General features: G+C 41.3%; 1 protein-coding gene across 1 annotated transcript; it reads left to right on the top strand.

Annotated features, from left to right (window-relative positions):
- Positions 1–5163: 5163 nt before the first annotated feature.
- TMEM30B (transmembrane protein 30B) lies at positions 5164–8834 on the top strand. Its single transcript, XM_019451612.2, has one exon. It carries the CDS (start codon positions 5389–5391, stop codon positions 6448–6450), a length of 1062 nt encoding a protein of 353 aa, XP_019307157.1. The 5' UTR covers positions 5164–5388; the 3' UTR covers positions 6451–8834.
- Positions 8835–22097: the final 13263 nt, after the last annotated feature.

Below are 22097 nucleotides of genomic sequence, written 5' to 3'. Positions count from 1 at the left end.
TCCAACCATATGGTTCAAGTCCAATCCCATCCTGGCTGGTTTATCCACCATCTTTTAACATGGCCATCCCATACCTGAAGTCAATGCCACTTAAGACCTACCTCATTTTTCTTTTACACTGCCCCCTGCAGCTCTTCTCACAACTGACCTCTACCATTTCTCAATAAATTAGTGACAAGAGGACCCACACACTGCAGCAAGGAGCACAGTGAATTCCTGTCTTTCGTACCTCCAGAACTTTGAGTAGTAGTTAACTGAAGTTGCTTTGTATCTTCCACTAGGGGGTACCAACTCATAATTTTTGAAACAGGAAGTCTGTTGAATATAGTTTCTAATGAAGAATGAAGTCCAGGCACAGTGACTTTTTTAAAACTTTTCTGAACACATGCTGTAATTTTATGAAGCAATTTAATTTGATTCCTTTTAAATAAAAGTTGCCCCATGGGCAGAGTAATAGGCAACAATCCTGAATAGTATAAACTTACGTAAGGGAATGCCAATTAAAAATCCTGGCTCTATTACAGTAAGATATATAGTCATGAATTAAATGAAATAAATGCAAAAATTGAGTATAGCCAGACCAGTGAAGTTACTTTTACTTTAGCAAGAGAAATAGGCATGCTAAACAAAAGTTGGCTTCAAAATAATAGCTTTTGTTAAACAAAAATAAGCCAACTCATATGTTCCGGGATTCTCCATGAGTGGCATGGAATTCTTTTATCTTTGGGGTATAAGATGTGCAATACTAAAAACTGGTTCAAGGTTGAAGTGTTTTGGGTTCTTTTAGGAGGAAATATGCCCAGGCATTACAGTGTAGTGGTTGAAAATGCAGGATGTAAGAATTAAGCTGGTCTTTAACTTCCTGATCTCCCATTGACCTCCATGAGAAATTGGTCAGCCTCCATTTCCTTAGCCTAAATCTTAGTTCTGCATCAGCTCAATAGGTTTAATAATAGTACTTCCCACATAAGTTTGTGGTGTGGATTAGATGAGATAATGTATATAAAGCACTTATAGAGTGGCCCACAGCAAGTACTCAATAAATGGTAACTATTCAATGAGTCAGTATAAAGAAAACTTCTCAAGATGACTAAGAACAGAAATGTTTGCATTGAAAGAGATGGGGGGGAGGGTGGTGCCTGGGTGGCTCATTTGGTTAAGCTTCTGACTCTTGTTCTCAGCTCAGGTCTTGATCTCAGGGCCCTGAGTTCAAGCCCCATATGGGGCTCCTCAGTAGGAGTGAAATCCACTTAGAAGAAGAAAAAGGAGAAGGAGAAGGGGAAGAAGAAGAAAGAAGAAAGAAGAAGAAGAATGAGATATTCACTATCATTTTGGCAAACATAGTCATACAGATAAGCAATCAGGAGACCAGGGTAGTTAAGCAATCTGACAAGGTCATTTATTCCTGAAGAACTCTAGAGTAGAACTTGGATTTCCTTAGAGTCAAGCAGCATTCTTTCCCCGATCCTATACTGCTTCCCCTAGTATCTAATAGTCTATTAGCATAAACTAAATATATTCTGTGGTTAACAACTGGTTTTTTTTGGCAAAATTTTGGTGAACGTAGCAAAGTTCACATCACTATGGCAGTGTCAGATATTCTACTAGTATGTATCTTTAAAGAGTTTCACTTTTAAGCCCCTTTCCTACTTTTAGACGTTTATCCTAAGGAAATAGCTTTAAAAAAAAAAGGCTATATGCAAAAAGATGTCCACTATCATATTCTTTGGAATACTGAAAAACTGGAAATAATCTATATGCCCCACAATAGAAGAGTGGTATTTAATGTGGTAGACCCATGAATTTGGGGACCATTTAAAAATATAGGAAGACAACAAAAAAACATGGAAAAATGTTTATTTTTATTTCTTATTCCAAAAGGAGATAACTTAACAAGCAGAATGATAAAAATTGTATTTTCATAATATTCAACCAATTAGAAATTAAATATTTCTATGGATAAAATAGAAAATGAAGTGATTTGGGGAGTATTGTGATTGCAAATGCCTTTTTCTTTCACGTTGAGTTCTCTTCATAATAAAGAGATGCAATAAAGAATTGTTTAGAATGAGCTCACTTCTTCACCTTATTGGTATTGAGAAGAATTTACATGATCCAAAGTGTCCTTTAAGGCACCATGACAACACATATAATCAAATGAAAGACACAAGGTCAGAACCCTTATTATACAATGAATTCTGAGAGGCATAACGATGTGTATCAATCCTTGACCTCCTGGAACTTCCAAGCTGGTGCAGGAAATAGGACACACACATGGATCTCAGCACTACTCCACCTCCAAAAGCTTTAACATCCCATCTTATACCAGCACTTTTTCTCTCCCAGCTTTCATGCCACCTGCTCATTAACATCATTAGGACTGTCAGTCTCTGGTCTGTTTCCTTTAGATCCGCCAGTTTGGTTTCATTTTCCCTGCCATTCAGCTTAATAAGACATCTCACTTTAGCCACCTCTCCAGCAAGAACAGCACCTATCCTGAACGTTTACCTTTCCAATTCACCTGCCTTGAAAACCCCCATCCACTGGACATGTTCAATCACTTGCTTTCTCTCAGCCTGGGTGGCAGGACTCCCCCAGACAAAGCCATTCAACACACCTTCACATGTTTCTAGGCAGTCCCCTCTCCCTCTCCTCTCTCTTCTCTTTGGATATGACCTTGTATTTTACTCCCTAGAAGAAATTATTGAATGAAAGCTTCCTTCTCTTGAACTGAGCCCAAAGCCCAGTTGCATTATGCATCCATCCTTACTCCATGTCCTCCAATTTCAGAGGTGAGGTGACTCTGCACCTGTTCTCTGGACCCACTGCCTGCTCCTGCCTTTGTACCATCCAGTATCACCCATCTGCAACCTTGCCTGAGCTATTTTCTTTTCCCCCCATAATAAACATTTGTCTGCCATCTATAAAGAAGCCTTTCCTTTGAGATACATACTCTTCTAAATGACTACCACCTGTCTTTCTCCTTCCCTGCTCCCCACATTTCTAGAGTTGTTCTACCTTGGCTGTCTCCACTTCCCCTTTTCCTCACCTGATAGAGCCTGACTCCTCCAACCCCAACACCCATATTGTTTCACAGAAGTTGAATGCAATGGCTCCTTTTCATTTCCTATCACACTTGAACCCTCAGCTGTGTTTCACCCTGTTGACTATTCCCTGCCTTTAAATACTCTCCTCTTGGCTTTTGCAACACTCTGGTGTTACCTTAATTAGCAGAATGAATATGCTGTTGCCTTCCATCCAGGCAGGTACAGCTGGAAAGGCTCTCAGCTCAACAGGAGGTCTCGTACTTTCAGGGGAGTAGTGGCATGACAATTGTTAGGCTTAAGATCTGCTAGATTAAGTTTTGAGGACTGACTTTTTTCCTAGTTTTCCTAGTTTTGTGTGCTGTCTGGATGACTGATGATTTGATGATAGAAATGTAGATTGAACTCAACCCTAATGATACAGAGAACTATTTGTCCTTTTATCTTATTGAAGAAAAGGTATAGTGGAGACTAGGTTGGACTATAGGAACTTGTTGCCAATGTTGGAATTTCCTCTCTTGGGGTACAATTAGACATGAGGGATGTGGAATTCAAGTCATCAAGGGTTCCTTCAGTAGCCTCCAACAGCTAAGGCTTCCAACCTGCATTCATCCCATTCAATAAGATAATGAATTTTTCATTATTAAAATAACTCTCCCTCTCTCTCTGCCCCTCCCTGCTCGCATACTCTCTCTCTCAAAGTAAACAAACTTAAAAAAATAAAATTTAAAAATAATAATTACTTCTTAATTTTAGTATCATTCCTGTAAAGTACAATTTGGTACTTGACTATATGCCATCTATTGGCCATTTTGATTCTTTCTTACTTTGAAGTAATATATCCCCTATCAGACTGCAAATGCCATGAGGTCAAGGGTCCTTTTTAGTCTAATTCTCTCGTGTCTTTTACAGTACTTACCACAGGACTGACGACTTAGGAGATGCTTTTAAGAAATTCCTGTTTAATTTAGCAAGAATTTTAACTTTCCAAATTTCAATGGGCTTTGAACAACTCCGGAGTGCAATATATTATTCTAGGTGCAAAAGTGTAATATAGAAAATATTTACGTTGTTTGCATTTTATGAGCCGGAGAAGAGGCAGAAACCCCTCAATACCTAGGGAGGATTTAGCACAAAGCTGAAATGGCCAGATACCCCCTTGTGTATACTGTATCAAACTAGACATAAAAGCCACAATCCCAAGCAATGTTCCAGAGCTAATTTGGGTTCTGTTTACAATAAATCCTTGTAGTTCACCTCCTTAGGCCAAACACTCCCAAAGTCCTTGACTGTGGATAGCAGCGAGGTCTTTTGGGACCTGGAGCCAGACCTTTCTCCAGTCAGGCAAATAATCTGAAAAGAAAAGGAAATCACAGGTAGTCTGATGCATTTTTATTCTTGTGTGTTTTTTTCAGCAGCTAGAGATATTTAAAGACTCTGAACCTCTTGTAGTCTTTGATTCTCTTTTTTAAGAGTCACTTTTTTAGAGAACTTTCTACTTTTCTTAGCTTTGCAGCCAGATTGGTGCACCTGGCCGAAATATCATTCTTCTTTAAAAAAAAAAGAAAAGAAAAATGCTAGGATTTGAACGCAGGCATTGAATTAATAACAGCTTTGCCGTAGTGTAATCTCTCGGCGTGCCAATTTGTGGTTAAAAGTTGACTGAAAGGGGGTCCATACGTTAACCTACAAAGACAAGAGGGTCTAGAGTCACACACACACACACACACACACACACACACACACACACACACCATCTTCTCAGATAAAAGAGGATTGATAACCTGAAATCTTCAAGTCTCAAGGAGCCACGATGCAATCTCTCAGTGGACTTTGTGCTGAAGGCTGCAGCTCCGATGATCTCGGGGGAAAAACTGGCCTAGTCACCTGGAAGGCGGAAGCGAAGGTGGTACCTGAGCCAGGTAGGAGTCGCCGAGAGGCAGCCTGGGGCCGCCACTCACGTCGGCGAGGAGGAGCTGGCGGCCGGACCCACCCAGATGGAGAGGAAACCCGAGCCGAGGACCCGCCAGGTGTGGAGACCAACGCCCGCACGGCTCACCTCCGAAGAGGCGGGGCGCGCGGCTGCCGATTACCGGCAGGGGCGGAACCGGCCGGGATCACCTGGGCCCAGGCGGAACTGAGGGGTCGGGTCACCGCACGAAGAACACCGAGACTCACCTGTGCGGGGGCCGGAGGCGGGGCCGGCCCCCACCCTCACCGAAGCCGGCGGAAACCTCGGCCGGGAGCGGCCCCCGGGCTCGCCCTGCGCGCTGGGGCGGCGCCCCCGCTGGCCACCTCCTAGCGGCACTCCGCCCGTCCGCGCGTCCGTCCCGGCGCGGCCGCCATGACCTGGAGCGCCACGGCCCCGGGCGCCCACCAGCCCGACAACACTGCGTTCACGCAGCAGCGCCTCCCCGCCTGGCAGCCGCTGCTGTCGGCCAGCATCGCGCTGCCGCTCTTCTTCTGCGCGGGCCTGGCCTTCATCGGCCTGGGCCTGGGCCTCTTCTACTCCTCCAATGGCATCAAGGAGCTCGAGTACGACTACACGGGCAACCCGGGCACCGGCAACTGCTCTGCGTGCGCCCTGGCTGACCAGGGCCGCGCACCGCCGCTTCGCTGCTCGTGCGCCTGGTACTTCTCGCTGCCCGAGCTCTTCCCGGGCCCCGTGTACCTCTACTACGAGCTGACCAATTTCTACCAAAATAACCGGCGCTACGGAGTGTCCCGCGACGACTCGCAGCTGAGCGGGCTGCCCAGCGCGCTGCGCCACCCGGCCAACGAGTGCGCCCCCTACCAGCGCAGCGCCACCGGCCTGCCCATCGCGCCCTGCGGCGCCATCGCCAACAGCCTCTTCAACGACACCTTCTCGCTGTGGCACCAGCGCCGGCCCGGCGAGCCCTACGTCGAGGTGCCGCTCGATCGCACCGGCATCGCCTGGTGGACCGACTGCCACGTTAAGTTCCGCAACCCGCCGCTGGTGAACGGCAGTCTGGCGCTGGCTTTCCACGGCACCGCGCCCCCGCCCAACTGGCACAGGCCGGTATACGAGCTGAGCCCCGACCCGAACAACACCGGCTTCATCAACCAGGACTTCGTGGTGTGGATGCGCACGGCGGCGCTGCCCACGTTCCGCAAGCTGTACGCGCGCATCCGCCAGGGCAACTACTCGGCCGGGCTGCCGCGCGGCGCCTACCTCGTCAACATCACCTATAACTACCCGGTGCGAGCCTTCGGCGGCCACAAGCTCCTCGTCTTCAGCAACATCTCGTGGATGGGCGGCAAGAATCCCTTCCTGGGCATCGCCTACCTGGTCGTGGGCTCCCTGTGCATCCTCATGGGCTTTGTCATGCTGGTGGTCTACATTCGCTACCAGGACCAGAACGACGAGGAGGAGGACGAAGAATGATTCCGGCTACTTGCCAAACAAAACTCTGGCAAGCTTCGTAGGCTTCTCCCCCTCGATTCCAATCCCAATTCCAACCTCTCCTCACTTTTCCTCCTGTTGTGATGAGGGGACCAGAGGGAGGAATTATACCCACTTGCTGGGGTGTTTGGATGGCAGAATGAGACGATCTTAACAAATTCTCCCCATCTTCACGATTTCCCAAGTTGACCTGTTAGGTTCTTAAAGTCTTCGGCATCTGAGCATGGAAGCGACGGTGGAGATTCCTTGTTCAACTTCTATCTGATGAGAAGACTGAGACCTAGAGACGTTAAATAACTTATTCAAGGTCACGTAGCTACTCGTTGGCTCCTGACTCTGACTCTTTTATCACTACAACACAGTGGTTTTCTTGCGGGGAGGGGGGCTGGAGGAGAGAGTAAAGCCCTCAAATAACTTCCAGAGGTGTGGAGGGGTGGGAAAGAATATATTTGTGAAAAATGTAGACAGATTAGGAAGCACTATCCCCAGATGCTGACACACGCAGGAGTGCACCTCCTAAAGCTGTATTTTAACAAGCCTGTCTGGAGATCCCTCCTGTATTCCCTCAAATTCTGGAATCACTGCCCTGAACCAGGGAGCGAGTAGAATACTGGCTGTTTCCCTGTTTTCTCATGTGTCTGAGGTTGGGCCTGAAGTAGTCATGTGAGCCCAGCTTTTCAGGTAGTCATTTGTTCCCAGGGGCTGTAACAATCATAATGTTGCAAGTTTGGTCTACAATCCTGCCTTCAATATGGAAAACACTCCATAAGTTGTGGAATGAGTGAAAAATAACTTGCTATCTCTAGAAATCTGGCATAAAGATTTGCAAAACAGGGTTTGTATCAATTTATTTAATATTGGAGGGTTAAAGTGAAAAAAAAAAACCACTTTGCCAAGTACTGTGTAGAAACTTGAAAATGCCAGGTCACTTTGTACAGCTTGGAGTGAATGTTTTAAACTTAGATAGATGGAAGGGGTCTTAGAGGGAAAATGATTTCCCTAAAGTCATACCTGTGTCTCCTGACTCCTGACTTGGTCCTCTTCCTCATCTAAATTATTTTTTATGCTTAGAGAAAAAAAGTTTTCCTTCATGCATATATTCTCCCTGGAGTCTAAGAAAAAACTTTTTAATCTATGTTCTCAAGTGAAGCATGTTTGTTTGTAGTAATGGTTTAAAGGAATGCTAAGGAATATAGTCCTATATGTTATCTAGAATCTTAAGAATTATTTGAAACTTCAAGATAATTTTAAAGTCTGACTACTCTAAAATTATCCTAATGTATAGAAAGTTATTCTAAGCTATAGATTTAAAAAAAAAACACCTTCTTTTTATGGCAAAACAAAAACTCCTTAGTGATATCATCTTAATCAGTTTATTCCCTGAAAGTAAACAATTATTTGGTATTCTGTCAAAATCATCCAGTGCCTGCTCTCTATTATAGCTACTTTCCAGTTACTACTGTTTTTGCTCATGCCTGTAAGGTATTATGAGACTTTGATGTATTTTTTTAAGTAGCCAAAGAATATTGAATTGTATTGAATTATTTACATTAATTTTATTATACTCTATTCTAGTTCTTTGAAAATTAATAATGGATGGACAGCATGCATGTTCACTGGCCTCTGTCTCAGACCTTCTGGAACAGTTGTGATTTAATATTCTGTCCCACTATTTTACATAAACCAAAAAATATTTTAGCAATTCTAGTGTGTTGGCTTCCCAGTCCCAGAATGTGACACAATTTTATTGTCAGGTTGCATATTGCGATTTTAGACTATGAAAATATGATCATTATATGTATATAAGATAATTTTTATTTATTATGAATGTTTGATCAAGCAGCTTACTAGCCTAGCTTTCTTTATGTTGGGTAAGAGAATTTACTACTTTCTTACTATGTGGTTGAGAGCAACCGTGTATTTTGCTATCATTTTAACAATATTCAGTCCATTGCTCTAAATTGTTTAATGAGACCACAAAACTTAAGGGGTTCTGATTAAATCAATGAATGTGGTTCCAGGCCCTATTCTCTGGATGTTTGAAAGAGAAGAAAGGTTATGTTTGTCTTACCTTTGTTATCACATTTGCTTAATTCTTTTGAACTATGATCTTAAAGGCACAAACAGTACCAACCACTTTGTTCATGTGTTATTAGCAGGTTTCTATTGCAGCAAGAAAATCATCTTTCAAAATAAGGCTCAGAGTAAATTCAGTCTTTCAGTGTTAACTTCCTAAAACAGAATTTGAACTTATATGAACATCAACATGTAATACGAATTAGATGATCTTCAACTGTTACTTAAATTTGGTAAAATGTGGTCAATTTAAAAAATAATATGAAATTTTATTAAAGAATGTGATTGTAGTAGTCTTCTCCATTTCTGCATTTTACCCAAATTCTAAATTGCAATTATTTATTGGGTGGGTATTTTGGACTCCAAAGCCTCAAAAAATGTCCAGAACAAAAATGTGAGACATTCTCCTGTGATGATCTGTGTGCTGTAGCATTTTGTTTGGTATTTCAGGGTTCCAGCTGGGCTTGAATTTTCATGTTGTCTAGTAAATGCCCCTAGCTAGGGCTGTGTCTTCTGGAATGAGACAGAAAAGAGTGAGCCCCAACAACTGGACTGGAAATGTGCTTGGATCTGCCTTGTAAATTAAACCACAAACAAAAGAGAAACAAAGATGGCAGGTGGGAACTCCCAAAACAATAATATAACAAGACAGACTCCAGGTATCTCCAGAATCAAGTCAGCTAAACAATTTACTGACTACGTGTTCATTAAAAGTCAGAGACAGAATAATAGCCTGGGACTTCTGTTAGTAACCAACACCTCTTCACAACGTATAACCACAACACTTTCTTCCTCTCTTTAAATCTGTTGTCTCTTCCTGTCATTGAAGATCTCAACAATCTTGAGTAAGTTCTCAAAGAGAGCTATTGGTAGAACTGCAAGGTAATCAATTCCTTATCTTATATGTGCTTGGATATAAGTCATCACTGTAATAATAGTAAATTCCCTCTTTATTTTTATCAGGCTTTTTTTTTTCTCTGTAGCTAAAACATAGCTGATTTTAGATGACAAATTTTTAAACATTTTTTACTTCAATTTTTTTCCCCAGAAGAATTTCTCTCAATTCCCCTCCTACAAAAACAGAGTTATTTTTAAATATTTACTTATTTTTGAGACAGAGAGAGACAGAGACAGAGACAGAGCATGAGTGAGGGAGGGGCAGAGAGAGAGGGAGACACAGAATCCGAAACAGGCTTCAGGATCTGAGCTGTTAGCACGGAGCCCGATGCAGGGCTCCAACTCTAGAACAGCAAGATCATAATCTGAGCTGAAGTTGGAGCTTAACCGACTGAGCCACAAACAGTCATTTTTCAAGTGTCATTAAGAAGGCCTTGGGGCACCTGGGTGGCTCAGTCGGTTGGGCGTCCGACTTCAGCTCAGGTCATGATCTCACTGTCCATGAGTTCGAGCCCCACGTCGGGCTCTGTGCTGACAGCTCAGAGCCTGGAGCCTGCTTCCGATTCTGTGTCTCCCTCTCTCTGGCCCTCCCCCACTCACGCTCTGTCTCACTCTCTCTCTCAAAAATAAATAAACATTTAAAAAAAAAAAAAAAAAAAAAAGGCCTTAACGAATCTCACTGAAATACGTTCCTGAAGAGAACTTACATGACAGCAGCACTCTGTGTAAAGAACTTGCAAAAATTGCCGGCAGCATTGACTTTATGCATATAGCCACCCCCCATCATTGCCCTGACAAGACTAACAACATGTATTCAAGAAATAAAACACTTCCCCACTGGCTTGCCACCTGGCATTATGATTGCCACCATGTAGATTAAGTCACTGCAGCATGTTGCATTCCTTATGGCATGTGCTTGGCTGAGCAACTCACAGGACAGAGAAAAATCTTGGAGGTGATGAAACCCAGCAGAGACTCTTTGCTGGTGCAGAGAGATAAGAGAGGGGGGATAAAAGGGAAAGATGAGGTTTAGAGCATGAGACATTTTTCTGAACTAGCAAAGTGTCCAGGAGATAGGGAGGGGGGTTGGCAGCCAAAGGAGCCCATCTCAGAGGGCAGAGCTTGCCAGTGGGCTCATTGATGACAAGGCCTTTAAGAAATTCAGTAAGCAATGGCTCACCTCCTTCTGAACCCCTCAGCTTGTCTTTCTGATCAGTTTGAGTGTGATTTATCTTTTTCCTTAGAAGCGAAAGGTATTACTGTCAAGAACCTTTGTTAATAGCCTTGCCCTCTACATTGAGCTCGTAACCAAGTTCCCATTAGAGTGGCTGAAACTTTACATTACTGATGAAAACTGTAAATGATGTGTCATTAATAATGATACTTTGTTCTTCTAAAAGGCCTTTGTTCTAAAATTCAAGGTGCTTAACACTATGTGGTCTCATTAATCTTACCCATCAAAATGCATGAGCTTTTAGAAAGTCATCAGGAGTGATGAGGAAGAAATATATTCCTTTCTCATATTCCTTGCTATTTTGCTCAGTTGTGTTTTTTTTTTCTCCAGAACTCTCTAATAGTGAGTAGTGTTCTCAAAAGCATAACTTCTGGATGTGGCAGTGATAGTCATTTAAATGGACCACTTGAGTATTTTCCAAGGGAGACTTAATTCTTTCTCTGATTTTAATAGGTAAAAGACATTTCCCATTTGTGTCAAAGAATCCAAAATGGGAAAGGCAACATTCCTATTCATAGTGATAGAATGTACAATACGTTTTACTCTTTTCCCAAAAGACTTTAGGAGTTAAGACTTACGTTACATTAACAGAATTTGCAAATAATTGAATTATGGTGTTTCTCAAATTTTACTTGAGGGTCAAATTAGCTTGCACACTCACTTTCAAAAACTTCAATAACAATATCGAATATCACATACATGAATGGTACCCTGCCTTCTCACCAAACTCACATTTCCAAGTGCCTATGGAACACACCTAAATGGCTTACAGGTAGTGTAAATTCCATGGTCAGCACTAACTCATTGGCCTCTTTGCCAAGCCCATTCTTCCAAAACCAGTCCTGGTTGTGGGAAAGGACTCTCTCTCTCCCACCCAAACCAAAAATCTGAACTGCTTCCTTGACTATTCCCTGTTTCCTTTTACATCCAAATGGTTATCAGATCCTGTTGCTTCTATATCCCCAATGCACTTTCAATCAGGTCTCTCTTTGTCGCCACTCTGGCCCAGGTCTTTGTTATTTCTCATCTGGAAGTTGGAGGAGCCTGCTAATTGGGTCCCAGTTTATTCTCCACATCCCAGCCACAACGAGCTAGCCAAAACATAAATCTCATCCTGTTCCCCTTGGCTCAAAATCTCTCCTGTCTATGCACAGCCGAAAGGAGGAAGTCTAAATTCCTTAGCAGGGCCTACAAGGCCTCCAGAGTTGGCCTCATTCTAAATCTTGATCCCCTTTTCTTCAAGGCCCCACCAAATTCCAGCCATATTGAATGATTTGAAGAGGTCTGTACCCAACAAACCCTCATGTCTTTGCCCATGCTGGTCTGGCTTGTTCACATGACATCCAAATCTCCCCACTCATCCTCAAGACTATACTGGGTCCTCCGTCCTCTGTGAAGTCCTCCACAAGTCCCTCTTGCCTCCTCTCCTCCCTGTCCCCAACCTAGACTTCCCTCTGTGCTTATTCCTCTCTCAGAGTGCTTACTGTATTACATAGAAATTGCTTATTTGCTTATCTATCTCTATATCCAGACTGTTAGCTCTTTGATGGCTGAGATTTTTTTTCTCATTTATCTCTACTATTGCCAGTGCCAAGTTGAGTGACCAGCACATGGTGGGTCTTCAAATATTTGTTGAACGATTATTAGGAATCCAGTGGTTCCATTACGTTACTACCACTGCACGTATTATTTCCTACCATACAGTTGAATACATAGGAAATAAGTGAGGAAACAAATGAGATGTGGAGAATGACACCCTCAACATTTGAACATTTCAAGTAAGGAGTGCTGGGGATGCTCATATATTCTTAACAGCATGAACATGCTACGCTTAGGGTTCCCATTTGGACAACTTAAATGTGCAGTCAGGTCTTCCTCCATAAACTAATTTGCAGAAATGAATAGCGGATGGGTCACCTTAGTCCATTGATAGCAGGGACAGTTACTTCATACTCAAAGGGGATCAATGTCTTTCCTATTAAGCTGCAGTAAGTTAATGGAATGTTTACATTTTTGTGGTGCTTCTTTATGGAGCAGAATGTTTTCCTTACCGTAGTAGTCTATAATAAAATGTAAATGCACACTGCTTTCCTCTGCCAGGTAATTACCCCAGAATCCATTTAAGTAAAAATAGCATTTGTAGAGAAATATCCAGAAAGGAAAGCAAAAATAAATGGAATAGTAGTTGTCCCCTTTGCCGGCTGATGTTTGGTTTATAACGTTTGGCACATCTTGATATCTACATAATAGTAGTTTTAAAACCATAAATAATATTTTACAGAGGTCACACCATAGTTATTTAAGTTCAGGGGTTTATTTCCCTGAGCACTAAGTAGCTATGAATGAATTATGTTTAGTCTGATCTGCCACAGAAGGGCCATAAACCTCCAAGTCATAGCAAACCGTGGAATATTACTTCAATACGTCAGGAAAATTGTACATGTAAAAGAATAATGCATGATAAGGGAAAGGTATTTTTTTTTAAGTAATATATGTTACTGGGCAGGAGCCATAAAATTTTGTTATTATAAACTTTCCTCTGATTCTGGAAAACAAGTTAAGGGACAGCTTGGCGTTGGCAGCCCTAAGCCGACGAAACAGGCAGTGGAACCAGAGGGAGGGCCTAGGAAGGCGAGTTTGGCCCTGAATCAGGAATAGTTTCTCCTCCTCAGCACCCCATACCTCAGAAAGATGAAAACAAAGAAAGTCTGCAGGAGCACAGAGATGGTGCTACAAACTTCTCTTCACTATTGGTGTTCTCCAACACCAGGCAACGGCTTTCACAGACACTCAGAGGCTTGAGAGAGTTTTTAGCATTGAGGAGCAATTCGCTCTTAAAATTGAGGCTAGTTAAAATGCTGAAATGAAATTGTTAAGCACTTTCCGTGCACCAGACGACATGCTCAGCAATTTCACTGGGTTTTCTCATTTAATCTTTACAACGACCTCGATTACCCCCATTTGCAAAAGTAGAAACGGAATTTTGGAAAAATAAACTAGTTCAAGTCTAACATAGTCTGGTGGGAGAGAGCCAGGAGTCTAGCCGAGTCAGTGTGACTTCAGAAGCTCCATAGCTATTCAAAGTCAATAGGGATGCAATCCTATGAGATAGATAGTATTATCATCCGCATGTCACTGATGAGAGAGCTGAGGCTCGGAGGGGTTAAGTAACTAGCCTAAGGCAGCACAGTTAGTAGTGAAGAGCCAGCTCATCAGACCGAGAGGTTATACACCAAGGAGCTCAACATCCAACCTCTATTTTTCTTTTAGTTTCTAATAAGGATTAATTATGAATATTAAAACTAATCTTACAAAGAAACAAAAATAGTCAAGAAACCCCTGAAAAGGAAGAACAGGGTTTGGGAGAGTGAAGAAATGAAGACTTACTATAAAGCTTCAGGAATTTAGACAGGGTGATTTTATTTTATTTTTAATGTTTATTTATTTATTTTAAGAGAGAGAGAGCACAAGTGGGGAGGGGCAGAAAGAGAGGGAGACTGAGAATCCCAAGCAGGCTCTAGCTACACTGTCAGCTCAGAACCTAATGCAGGGCTCAAACTCATGAACTGCGAGATCATGACCTGCGCCAAAACCAAGAGTCTGTCGCTTAACCGACTGAACCACCCAGGCGCCCCTACCCAGGGTGATTTTAGTGCAGGGACTGACAACTAGATCAACAGAACAGAGTAGAGAGAGTTTCAGACAATGAAGAAAAGCATGGAAATGATGATAATCTAGAAGAGGACTTACCCCTAAGAGAGAAGAAAGCAAATGGAAGCAGGGAGGGGCAAAGAGGGGCATCAAAGGTACTGGTAATATTGTTTTTCTTAAACTTGGAGGTTGGATACCCTGGCGTCCATTTGGCTATTATTTCTGAAATTGTGCACGTAATACGGTATGGAAAAAATAATAACAGCCTGGGCAAATGCTCCTGTGCTGATGAAAAGCTGTGGCAGGGGTTCTAAGACTACACTTTTCACGACACCTTTAGACTCTCTGTGGTGTTTCCAGTGCTTCTATAGACTCAAGCAATGCACAGAATTAGAAGAAGCTATTCTTAGGAATTTGTTACCTCGTTAAGGAAATTGGAAAAAAAATTGTTGAATGTAACATTTTCTTTAAATTGAATAATAAAAATGACATGAGATGGACTGCTGCCCAAAGCCCTCTGTTTTAATTGAAAGTTCAAAGGAACAGAGGTGCCCCTGCTGGTCGGTCCCTGGGAACCTGGTGGCTCTGAGATTCTCGGTTTGTCCAAATACTGTATGAAAGAAGCAAAGCTCTGGGCAGTGACGTGGGGAGAATTAGAAGATGCCCCTACAGGAGCCAAATCTGCCCATCTCCTCACTCTCGTTCATCAGAGCAGAAAACAGGAGGAAATGGAATAATCTAACCTAATCTAATGCAGATATCATGGGCAGGGAATGAGTTGCATTTTAACCATATTTCCTCAAATTTGTTGCCCAAAGTGCACTCAAGCAGACAAGCAGTGGGGCTCAAGTCCCAGGCCCTTTGCATGTCATAAAGCCTCACATTTTTCCTGTGTTGCATCCCCTGAGCTGGGGGACATTCCACAGAACCGGGAAGGGGACGTTTCAACTCTGCCACCTTCAACTCGTCGTGGCCTGCTGACCCTGCCAGGGACTGTGATCAAGGCCTGATTCCAGAGACACAGAACGTGGTGTAAGGTTTCTCAGGTGGATGCCTGTCCAAATGGGCATGGGAATCCCTCTTCTAAAGGTGTGCACTACTGCCCTCTGCTGGACAGAAACAGAATCACCAGCATTTAATTGCCTCTGGGCCTAACCCAAGTGGGAAGGGAAAAAAAAAATGTTTTATGTGATATATATGCTCATGTGAAATATTCGTTTCAAAAATTAAAATTCCTGAGATTAAATTACATACAAACACTCTTAAATTGCATAATAATTCCATGAGTTTTAATGCATTCCCATTAATTAATCGAAAAAGAAATGGGCATGTTTAACTTGTATTCAAGTATTATAGAATATTCTCTTCAAATATAATTCTAGCGGTTACTACGAATTTACATTTTTGTCTCTTAAAACATCTGTGTTTATTTAGAGCTATGTCATAGAGGAAAGATCTTGATGCTAATGTTGGAAAAATATATGTCATCTATTTTGTTGAAAGCTTAGGCACAAAAAATGAAAAAGACTGTTACTATTCTTTTTTTTCACCAAATAACTTTGCCAATAGGCATAAATATGTCATTTTATATTAGAAATTGTGTTTTTTTTAACGAAGGGCTGGTAAATATTGCCAGTCACCTTTCCCAGGAACTATATGAAATTGCCTCACAGGCTTGTCAATAACCACGTCTTTCAAGAAGAAAGCTTCTAGAGTCTCTCTAAAAGCAAAATAAATATCCTCACTTAGGATCCTATGCAATTGGACAGTAATTCAGGTGTGGATGATTTTAAACTTGGCATACTTTCCTGAGATTGATACTGAACCTCAGAAATAGAAATATTTACGAAGTGTTTTGAAATTTTGTGTATGTGAATCTCACACCGAGCTTTGATGCCAACATATACCGTATTTCTTACCTCATAAGATACACCTGCCCTCCCATACACACACATTTTAACACCTCTAAAATAAGAACGTGTCTCAAGGGCCAGGCTCCTCACTATCCAGTGGCAACTTAAACTTATCCATTGTGCCACTTAAACTCACTGTCAGCCAGACAACAGTCATGATGTAGTTGTCTTTGGGCTGCAGTGTTGTATTTTGGGACAAAACACTGCATTGTGTACACCTTTGATGATTCTGTCTCCAGAGGCATTTGGAAGAGTTGGACTGTGAACGTGAAGAAGTTTGGGGAGAACTTTAGTCAATTTATTTTACATATATTTTCCTTTTTTATGTTTGCACAAGTGTGATATGTAATAAAAAAAAAACCTACCTAAAGAAATATAAAAGAACCTTTTTTAATAAGGATAAAATACAAAAATTTAGATGTAAGGAATTATTAGGTCCTATTCTATTGGCGGCATTTTTTTTTCTTAGCGGTACAGAAAATAATAGTACATTTTATGACTGATGGCATCTTAAATCCAATGAATTGCACAGTATAATAACAGGGCAGTGGAAAGAATGCTTCTGAATTTGAAACCAGATGACACGAGATGACATTAACTGCAAAGGCATATTCACTCAATTTCCACCACTTGCACCATCGATCAATTTGGAGAAGGAAATGGAATTTTAAAAATTCTCTCACTCCTCTGATGTACCCAGATATTAGTAGAATAAAACAATGTGCCAGCTGCCAGCTGAGATCAGCCCCTCAGCCTTCAGCATCCCACTGTAATTATTGGATACAGGCCAACCAACCTTCTAGACCACAAAGAGGGTAGGTGAAGGTCTCTGAGATCAAAGCCAACACGTAGCTCATCTGAAGCCCTTGCAATATACCTCACTGGAAGATGCACAGGGGGATAGAGTGTCAGAAGAGTGAGAATACTGAAGTGTCTTGCTCAGTCCCCGAGGTCTCCTTTGGACCAGGAAGCTTTGCCGGATAGACATACATCACAGCTCTGTATATTACATCTCTCTGTGCTCTTTCAGTATGAGTTGTATGTGATTGTGTGAACTTGATGACCAAATATAAATCAGAGTTATTTCTGTTGACAGGAAATAAAGTTAGACCATCAGACATACTCAGAGCCAATATCTGCTTTCATGTTTTCCAAAGTTATAGGGAAAAGATGTCTTCTATTACTGTGACTGTCTTGTCAGAGCTCAGACTGAGCCAATTCCATTCTCCCTCAGTTCTTTTCTTGGCCAAGAATAGAAACTATACTGTGATAAAACATCGCCAAGGGAGAGTTCCAAATAAAAGCCTCCCAGTCAGTTTAGACTCAGCCTGGTTAAAGATTCACTACAACCCCACCCTCTGCCACCCTGCCTAAGGAATCAGGTTTTAGTGGGGTTTTTTTCCTTCAAAAGTTGTGTTTCTTATTTCCCACCACCCACCCCTATCTCCTCACCTCTTTTCCTAGACTCCATTTCAGAAAAATTCATAATACCAGACTTTTTTAACGTACATGGACTCTTGTGTCAATTTTGGGGGTCTTTGGTAGTACAAAATGTACACAAATATGGAGAATGGCAAGTTTACCAATAACTCGGGCACATAAAGTCTTTTCCAAAAAAAATAATATTCTGGCCCTTCAGAAGATACCTCTATCCATCTTCGCTCTGGTTCCCTGTTTCAGTGCTGAGTAACACCACTGGCTCAAGACTCTTGTAGACAATTCTTCTGATAGTGTTTCCCCACAATGAGCTCTACCTTTTCTGTACCCCAAAAAGTTCCTTCAGTTTGAAAACTTTCTCAACTGCTTGCTTTATGAAGCATCAGGGTCTCTTTGGCATTGTATACATTCTGGATCTATAATTTTTCTAAAAGCCTTGGTCGTCTTTTAAATTCATCCCCCATCCTGGAGTACCTCCTTTTTCAAATTTTTAGGGCTCTCATCTTGGAGCTCTCTCCTGATACCTGTTCTGCAACCTAGTCTCGTCACAAACAAGCATTAGCACAGAACAGTGATGTAGCAGCATTTCAGTTTTGTGTTTTCAAACCCAGCCAAAAATTATTCTAAATTGACAGATGATTTGGAGTAGGGAAGTATTAAAGGTGTTTTGAATGGCAGAGTGGTGACACAGACAGTCACTGCTTTGGGAGGTGGAGGGCCTCCATATGGTACATTTCTGTCACTACATGTGACTGAAAGAAGTTATTTAATATTTTGTACCTCCTCCTCTGTGGAATAAGGCTGTTGGACCAAGTCATTGGATTCCTTCCAGTGGTAGAATTTTCACCTTGGGATTTAGTTGGAAATTTGTGTAGTGGACTGGACATAGGACTGATTTTTTTGTTTTAATGTCATAGGGCAAACATTTCCCTGAAATGTCTTCCGTAGATTATTTCTATTTTCATGCGATGCTATATGTTGTTGTTTTGCTGCAAAGCCCATGGTCAAACAAGTTAAAATAAGACTTCTTTCCTGTAGGATTTCTAGAGCCTTTAGCATGCTAATATTCTTATGAAGCTCCAGGAAGGTTATATGTGTTGCAAAACTACGCAAACCTATTTGAACACCTACCTTTTTTGTTGTTCCAACACCAAGTATCATCTTGCAGACATGGGGTTCCACATAAGGCATCTGGGAGAACGGTGTCCCAGTGATGGTTTCTGGAGGAGAAATACAATTGTCAGAATTGCAAGAGTTCTCTTATTTCCTGCTGAAAATCTTTAAAAGATCTTATTGAGGTTTATTTGGGATTTGGTTCCTTCCAAGGTCAACTTGTCACCTTCCTTTCAAAACAAAATCATGATATGCTTATTTAGTTGGGGAGAAGGAGCACTTGGTGTCTTGGAGATCTTAACCCTCTTCCTCCTCCACTCCCAGTCCAGCCACCCTCCTTCGTTCCTCTTTATTCTCACTAACCACACGGACTCCTCTAAAATGCAAATGGAGCTTGCATCATCGGAATAGTTCAAATCTAAGGAATCCAAGCCTCTATGTTTCACTGCCAACTACTCTTCCAAAAAGTTCACTGATCTTTGAAATCAGCTAGCCCCTAAACCCGCCGAAGGGGGTCAAGAGAGTTAAAAGATTCCAGATGAGGCCAGAGCAGTCTCCCCAGTTTCTTCCACCGCTGTTGCTCGTTCAGGTGTGACCTGTACAGGTCACTAAATCTCTATGTGCTTTCAACTCCCCATTTATAAAATTTGGCCAATGCATATTGATTTCTAAGATGTTTAGAGATACTTGAATTAAAGTCACTACAAAGAACAAATTCTGTACCTGATTTTTCTGTTATTACCAGTGATGGTCATAGGCACAACTCCACATCAGGAAAGCAGCAATGTACGAGAAATTGCAGAAATTGGCCAAATTGGGCTTTCTTAGCTCTGGAGCCCCTGCTACCCTATTAAATCTGCACATTCACATTGGACAACATCTAGTTTATAAAGGCAAATATTTAATTAGTGGGACCGTAGGACTGGCAATCCTACTTCTAACACATGTAACAAGATACTCTAAGCTTGAGAAGTAAACCCTGTAAACTTAAATTACTGCAAAATTATAAAGTTTAACATAAAAATGGAAAAAATCTTTAAATAGCTGTTTTGTGCAGCGTTCTTAACAGACAAGACTGCCTCACAATGGGACCGTGTAACGGCTAGCAGCAGGCACTCCAGGAAGATAAAATAAACTGGCTTTATGGACCTGAGGAATTGATTTTTAATGAGATTCTGCTTGGCTGTAATGGCATCCTGAGAGAGTGATCCAGTTTCCATGGCCTCTGGTACACAGTTATAAGGTGCGGAGCAAGGACTTGGTTAAACAATGCCCGTGCATTTGCCCTTTTAGTATATGAGATTAAATGAAATAAGGATTTTGTTCTAAGACACACGCCAGAAAGTGCACGGGCACGTGTATGCATATGTGCACACACACGCGTCGTTATACCCTTAGATGCTTTGCTAAGACATTGTCTGCTTGTATATTCTGATATTAAAGGACTAAAACTTTGAAGTCATAGGGATATGTTCATATTTCTCTACCAGAGTACAAGGACCTATCAATATAAGGTGGACCTGACTAATTCTTTCATATTCTGTAAGCCAGGTTTCCTGCTGGCATTATGTATAAATACATAAAAACAAATAAATACACACACACATACACCAGTGGATATAAAAAAGGATAGATATAGAGATATAATATAGATAATAGGCAATATAGAAGGGAAAAGGCAACACAGCATATTAGTTAACATTTTCAGATTTGAATCTTGCTTCTACTACTTTCGAACTCTGTGCCCTTGGGCATGTTAATCAACTTCTCTGAGCCCCAACTTTATCTTCAACAAATGTGGATAATACCACCTGTTTTACAGGGTTGTAATAAATATTCAATGACACAAAGACACAAAACAGTTAAAATGAATCTTAGCAACATAACATCAAGTGAAAAAAGTAAGTTCCAAAAGATTATATATAGTATTTTTTTCATAAAGATAAGTGACATATAAGTCTATATGTTTAAGAATTCACATAGCAGTGGGACATCTGGGTGGCTCAGTTGGTTGAGCTTCTGACTTCAGCTCAAGTCATGATCTCACGGTTCAGTTCGTGAGTTGGAGCCCAGCTTCAGGTTGCTGCTGTCAGCGCACAGCCCGCTTCGGATCCTCTGTCCCCATCTCTCTCTGCCCCTCCCCTACTTACACTCTCTCTCTCTCAAAAATAAATAAACATCTAAAAAAAAAAAGAATTCACATAGCACCAATAAAATTGCATGTCAAAAGAAAAGGAATGATAAACATGGGATTCAGGATGATGATGGCTTTGAGTGGGGGGAAGGTGGGAGAATGCTACTATTCTTCCCCCACAGAGAGGGTTATATAGCTAGATAATAGGTTATAGTCAACGTTCTAGTGTTTGTTTGGGTGGTAGGCTTGCAAGTACATATTATGAGTAAGAATAATTAGCTAACTAAATAAAACTAGCCACACCTCGACCAATGATAAGAATATACTATGTACCAAAAAACATGACTAATCGAGTTCTGTGCACTGGAAGGTCAAAGAAAAAGAGAAGATAAGTGAGCTAATGTGTAATAAAATGATTAGCATAGTGCTTGGTGTATAGTAAACACTCAAGAAAAGTTTAAGTAGTTGGCTAGATATTTCTTCATATACCTGCAAACATTCTTATCATTAGGAAGATTCACTTTCCCAGTTTGATCAATTTCCCTTCATTTTCTCTACTTCCTGATTTCATCATTCATCTATTTTCTCCCATTGTATCATTTCTATTTCCAAAACCCTTAGCTTTGTAATTTTTAAAAACCTTGAGGAATAATCTATATACAATACCAGGTACAGAGCTCAGGTGTTCAGCTTGTGTTTTGTTAATTGTATTCACAAACATAACCATTATTCAAAACAAGATATAGATTATTTCTATTGCCCCAAGAAACTTCCTTTGTGACCCTTTCCAGTCAATTACCCCCCTGCCAGAGGCAACCTCTTGTTGACTCCTGACTTCTATACCATTGTAAATTGGTTTTGCCCATTCATGGACTCAGTATGAATAAATCATGCAATATGTACTTGTATCTAGCTTTTTTTGATGAACCTAATGTTTTTGAGATTCTCCATATTGTTGTGTATCCGTAGTGCATTTCTTTTCATTGTCGAGTAGTATTCTGTTGTATGAATATGCTATAATTCAATTATCTTTTCTCTTGTTGGTAGACATCTGGGTTGTTTCCACTTTGGAGTTATTATGAGTAATGCTATGAACATGCTTGTATGATTGTTTTTGTAGACATATCTTCTTTTTTCTTTTGAGTAGTAAGAGTAGAATTGCTGAGTTGTAGAG

The sequence above is a fragment of the Panthera pardus genome, unplaced genomic scaffold (assembly GCF_024362965.1).
Source record: "Panthera pardus isolate Hobbes unplaced genomic scaffold, ASM2436296v1 HiC_scaffold_24, whole genome shotgun sequence".
NCBI lineage: Eukaryota > Metazoa > Chordata > Mammalia > Carnivora > Felidae > Panthera > Panthera pardus.
The sequence above is the reverse complement of the archived record's forward strand: the minus strand, read 5'-3'. Positions and strand labels throughout refer to the sequence as shown.

Coding starts and splice junctions, on each gene's coding strand:
- TMEM30B (XM_019451612.2), top strand. CDS start 5,389: ATGACCTGGAGCGCCACGGCCCCGGGCGCCCACCAGCCCGACAACACT.